This window comes from Halyomorpha halys, unplaced genomic scaffold, assembly GCF_000696795.3.
Source record: "Halyomorpha halys isolate HHAL.00 unplaced genomic scaffold, Hhal_1.1 Scaffold1112.1, whole genome shotgun sequence".
Classification (NCBI taxonomy): Eukaryota; Metazoa; Arthropoda; class Insecta; order Hemiptera; family Pentatomidae; genus Halyomorpha; species Halyomorpha halys.
In genome coordinates this window covers 76,585-82,678 of record NW_027110327.1, presented here as the reverse complement: position 1 = coordinate 82,678, position 6,094 = coordinate 76,585, and the positions used below count along the sequence as shown (strand labels likewise).

General features: G+C 28.0%; 1 protein-coding gene across 2 annotated transcripts in view; it reads left to right on the top strand.

Moving 5' to 3' along the window:
- Su(fu) (suppressor of fused) overlaps positions 1–5,202 on the top strand; it is a 15,755-nt gene extending 10,553 nt beyond the window's left edge. For both annotated transcript variants that reach the window (XM_067048470.1, XM_014432770.3), the window contains one exon: positions 3,737–5,202. In XM_067048470.1, the coding sequence (XP_066904571.1) occupies positions 3,737–3,835 (99 nt within the window). In that variant the 3' untranslated portion in view covers positions 3,836–5,202. The remainder of the gene's footprint in view (positions 1–3,736) is intronic.
- Positions 5,203–6,094: the final 892 nt, after the last annotated feature.

Here is a 6,094-nt window from a genome sequence, read left to right as displayed (position 1 = left end):
CAGGCTACAGTGTCCAATAGGAAACTTATTTTTACCAGGCTACAGTGTCCAATAGGAAACTTATTTTTACCATGCTGCGGTGTCCAATAGGAAACTTATTTCCTACAGTGTCCAATGCAGTGTATTTAGGTTTATACCTAAAAACCCTTGTAGAATGAATCAACTCAATTTTTTTTCTTCTTTATTTAGTTTCTTCTATCCAAAAATAAAAAGTTTACCCTTTGGTGTTTTCGTTTTGATATGCTGTAATCAAAATTACATTTTTTTTTTTAAATACTGTATTTTTTCAACAGTTATTGCACATTTTCTCGTAGAAAATAATCCAATTTTTTTTTCACAGACTAAACTATAGGAGTACTTAATCTCCTTGAAAAGTAGGTATTGAACCATTTTAAGTGGGAACCACTGCAAATGCATTTATTCTAGGTTTTAATATTCATTTTTCAGTGTTAAAACTTTTTTAAAAGCAAAGTAAATTTGACAAATTTTTAACCTTAATAAAACTTTTTATTTTCAATATTTTCTGATAATCAGTTTTTTAAACACCAATATTTTTTTCAAAATGATGAGGAAAAACATTTTGTTTATATATTTAGGCGATATTTTATTACTAGTACATATTTAGGCAATATTATATTACTAGTACTTATTTAGGTAATAGTATATTACTAGTACATATTTAGGCAAACATGAAAATCCAGATATATGCCTAATTATATTTTAGCTCAGACAACAGATATCGCCTCAATATAATTTTAAAACACACTACAGTTATATTTTAAAAATTCTGAAGATGCTGGCTTTCCACTTACCTCGTATCCTAGCAAAAGTGGTGATAAAAAAAAAATTGATAGATACAGGAAATAGCAGGAATTCGAGGAATGTTATGGAGTCAGTCTCAATACATCAAATGTTGCTGATGATCGCAGTTAGACATAGTGTAAAGGAACATGGGAAAAAAAGTAATCGTGAAAAATGTTTCTGATCTAGTTGTTTTTTTTGGATGTAGGCTTATGTGCGGTTGAAATAGAAATGCTATATTTAAATGATAATTTTGATTTGGCATCGACACGGTCGGTTTTCTGGCATAGAGGTGAATAGCTCAATTCAAGTGTTAAACCATGGATGATGATAGTATCGATTACTGCCTGCTCTGTTACTCCGAAGAAAAGTAACATACCGTTCACTTCTTAACAACCTGTCACAAATATAGTGAAATTATAATAAATTATTTAGGGCAGTGGGCCTGACCTCCAGAACAATTACTCAGTTTATTAAAATGCTTTAATTGGAGAGCCCTTAACAACTATGTACGACGGCCTACACTGGAAGGAGCTCAATTGATTAACATTTGAGAGATCAATGATATACCGCAGTTTGTTACTGCTTTGAAATTATTCTTTTGATTCTTTTAACATAAATGCCATATTGTTGTTTTAAATTATTGACTTGTTTATTTTTTTAAAGCATATAACAATTTTTTTTAACATAGGCCTCGACAGAGGGATATTCTTTCCATTGCCTACATGTTCTTAATTATTTTAATAGAGCCATTTTTTAAATAAATAAACACATTTCATTGTTTCATATCCTACTATTCTTAGGAAGATTATCATTATAAAATATTTTATGGTACATTTAACAAGCTTCAAGTGGAGCCCTAATAGAACTCAATGCATTCAATATTTTCCGAGTTATAGTTTTATAAATACCAATATTTTTTTCAAATGAGTTGATTAATGAATTATCTTATCACATTATCAGGTGAATTATGGTTATGATTAATCTTAAGTATTTTGATTCCTTTACTGCAGCTTATAATTATTTTTGATGTATGCAAGATAATTTGAAAATAAGTTTAAGCTTGTTATTTATTAGGAACTATTTGTTATAGAGGTGTCTATTAGGGCTCAATAAATAGGGCATAAAGTTCTTCATTATGAACATCTTCCTAAGAATAATAGTTTTCATATTATTTGCTAGAATAAATTCACAAAATAATGATTTCTCGTTGTTTTAGAAAAATAATCAGTGTTTAAAAACATATATCTCTGAAAATATTGAACTTGAAGAGTTCTTTTAGGACTCAGTTTGAAGTTTGTTAAGTGCATCCATAAAGTAGTTTATAATGATTTTTATGTTAATAATCACAAATTTTATTATATTTGCCAAAACATATTTGTAAAATGTAGATTTCTCATTGTAAGTTCTATTAGGGTTAAAAATTTGAAACTCATAAAATGTAATCAAGTAGCTCATAATGATTATTTTAGTTTTCCTGATATTTACAAAAATTTATGATTTCTCATTGTTTGGAAAAAAATATTAGTTTTTACAAAACTATATCTCAGGAATTTAGAACATAAAGAATTCTCTATTGGTTCAAATTGAAGTAAGTTAAATGCACTATAAATTTTTTTTTTTGTTTACTCCTTCCTGGCCATTTCTGACATGATGGTTATCTTACAGGTTTATACCAACCTATTTTAACCTGAATGGGTAGGTCAAGTTTTCATTCCATGGGGCCACCATGAAATAAAGTCCCGCTGAGGCTCAAATTATTATTCAGTATTTGTAATACTTTGAGAGTTATCGGCAGTTAAGCTAAAAATATAAAGTGGCTAGTTAATAATTTGAGAGTTATTGGCTTGGTTCTAGAAACATATCGCTGGTCCAGAAGAACTATGATGCAACTGTAAACTTTGTGTAACTGACTTTATTGGCAGGTTCAAAAACCCATTTACTAGGTGTTTGTAAGTTGACAAAAAAAATTTGCCAAGAGAATTTTATAATACAATTAAGTCAATTAACCAACATCTAGTATATTTATTTTAGAGACCACCAACATAATATAGTCAATTTCACTAAATTTTACAGTTGCATCATTGTTCTTCTGGACCAGTGATATCATCTCGAACATTTTGTTCGATTCAAATTAATTTTTTCTTACTTCGGAAATTCGTTCGGAGTTTTTATGAATGATATGTTGATTTTTCTTTTCTTAAATAGTTTAAAGATTTTTTTGGACTGTTGAAGCATCATAACTTTTCACATTCGTTAATAATTACAATTAAAAACAAACTAATTAAAATCAAATATTTTATTATTTTTATCTATGGGAGAACAAAAGTTTATAAATGAAACTTACTAAGAATCTTATAATGTTGTATAATTTTATTTTTTTTTCACAAAGCAAATACACATTTAGTTCAATAATAAAAATATTTTACAATTTATATTTGAAAAATCTGCAGATTATTACGTAAGGTTTTATATAATTTAATTATTAATTACATCAATTAGAAAAAATTGTTTCAGAATGATTATATAAATTTTAATAAAATGGGATTCGACAGATAGTATGCTGAATTTTGAACCTTTTACTCACCATCCTAGGAATTTTGTTCTGGTATCGTGAGTTTGTACATTCCTTTTTCATCAATTCTGTTTGTTATAGAGGAGTTACAAGTGCTGATAGGGACTAAAATTGGTCTCAAGCCCAGAGCGGTGGCGTTCAAATGTATTAAAATATATCTTGTTAGGCAGGACTTTAATAAAATTATCCCTTATGAGGGGTTTCCTTAAGAAAAGTTTCCCTATATATACCTAGGTTTATTATAAGTTTAATACATAACTATTTGTTGTAAGTGTATCTTAATTTATAGTTTAATAATTCAAATATTCTTTACACAAATGGTTGGATTGTATTTTATCCTAATTTTATTTTTTATTTCAGTTGGTTTTGCCGAAAGTCTTCAGCTGGCCTGAAAGATCTTTGTCAATAACGATTGAATCTGGCTGCATGGACAGTATTATCAAACAACCTGTGTTATAACCTTTACCTCAAATCGTGTTGTTGATGTATTAAGTTATCTAAGAGAATTGTAATTAGATATTGTTATCAATTTTTTATAAAACAAATTTGACTATATTTTTGTATAATCTTTAATAACCATCAATTACTTATTTATTATTACCTCTGATAATTCTATTCTTGGTTACATTGTAAGTTTTTTACTTTGATAGCCTCTATCTTGTATTAATCAATATATATTTTTGGAAAAATGTTTCCCATTAATTTATGAATCATGATAAATATAAATTAATTTCCTAAAAATATTCTTTAAAATCCCTTTTTAAATTTATTCTGATTCAGGTTATTTATTATTTAAATCTCATTGGGACCGAATTAGATATTTAAGCTGTTTGATATCAGTAGGGGGGGGGGGGGTAGGCCCTTTCAACAAATAAAGGAATTTAGATAACGTATTTCAAATTTAATCATCTTAATCTTGTCAGCACAAACTGAACAGATAATATTTTAACTTATATATTTATATTTTTGTTACTTAGAAAAATTTCTTTCATATTCACTCTTCATTGTTCATACCACTTTGGATTGGATTTCCTTTATGTTCTAATAAAAAATGTTTCTTGTGGCCTTAGCCTGAACTTATTCTTAGAACTTTTTAAATCAAATTAAACAGATTTGGCTCTTATTAGGTAATTTCCGTTTAACAGAATATAAATATTTAAATTATCACTATTTTCCCCTCTTGACATTTCTTGTTCTGTTATTCTATGCTAAAACATATTTACTATGAGTTACCATCTATATACTCAGTTGAAGTGGCTCTATCCAACCTCCTTCTGGAATTCCATTGGATCTCCATTCTCCAATCCTTATCCATTCTTTCCTTTAAACAACACCAATTCCTTCACTTCTCTTCACATAGACGTGAAGAATATAGATAGGCATACATTGATTACCAGTAGTAGTTAAACTAAGATCTTAATGTAATTGTTTATGTTTGTCAGACAAATAATTATAATGTGTGAACCATGTATTTATTCTTAGGGAACATATGTCCCAGAGTAAAATTATTTTTTCATTTCATACATTAATTATATCCGTGAAACTGGCTAATTACATTTTAATTTGGGTGTTTTCAAAAGCGTTAAAACATTCTTTTTTTTTTTCCAATTCCATTCATAACTGGCTTGTACAGGTCAGTCAGTAGTGTTCATGGTTTTGTGTTAAATGTAAAAAAGTTTTGACATGCTTACTGTTATTAATATAGGATTGTGAGCAGCCTAATATAAAGTACATGTTATATGTTAAATGCAGAGGAGCTTCACATTTTCTGGGCAACTTGTTCTGTCTCCTTGTAATCTTTATGATATAATAAAATCTTCAACAGCTTTGGATCGTCATCTTTCCTCCACCTCACTTGTTCCTTGTTTCCTCTCCTATTATTTTTTTTTTCATTTCTTTATTATAGTTTAAAATGACCAAAACCAAACACAAACTATGAGCAACTAACCCATCAAAACGACAACAGACAAAATGGTGTGGAGCTCACTTGGTCTATTGGGTGATGTAATTCTTCATTTTGCATTTTATAAACAGACTCTCAACCATGTTAAATGTTATATCATTTTAACACGCTAAAAGAAGGCAATGGTTTTCCATTTAAAGCACTTTAGCATGCTAAACTAAAGATCACTAATAATAATATATGCTATTAGCTTGTACCTTATTAATTCAAATAAGTTTCTTTCATACAAAGTTCTCTTTTACGAACTTATTAGTTCATATTTATTATATATACAATCTAATTTTCCATGTTATGCTACTATCATGTATATGATATATATGAGATAAAACCTATCTCCTACCTACCCGCTACCCTACCTCCTCTTCTCAGTCTCAATCTTCTCAAGATTTTCAACTTTCAGCAAGCCTTGTTCAATTTTATCATAATACAATTGAACCCAGTAAAATAAAACAATAATTAAAGCAATTTTAATTAAATATAAAATTGTGTACTACCAGCAACAGGTTTATAATAAGAAAAACATAACAGTTGGAAGTAATATATTAGTAATTGTAATTTATAACATTATCTTCTTTTTTTCCAATTTCATACATAACTGACTTAGATTTGCTATTATATATACTATCTACTTTTGCGAGTTATGGCAATTTCATATATGTTAATATCAGAATCATTTTTTTATTTAAAAAAAAGAAAAATACCAACCTAATAGTTTCTGTACAACTAAAAGGGTTGGATCGTTTTTTAAATTTTAA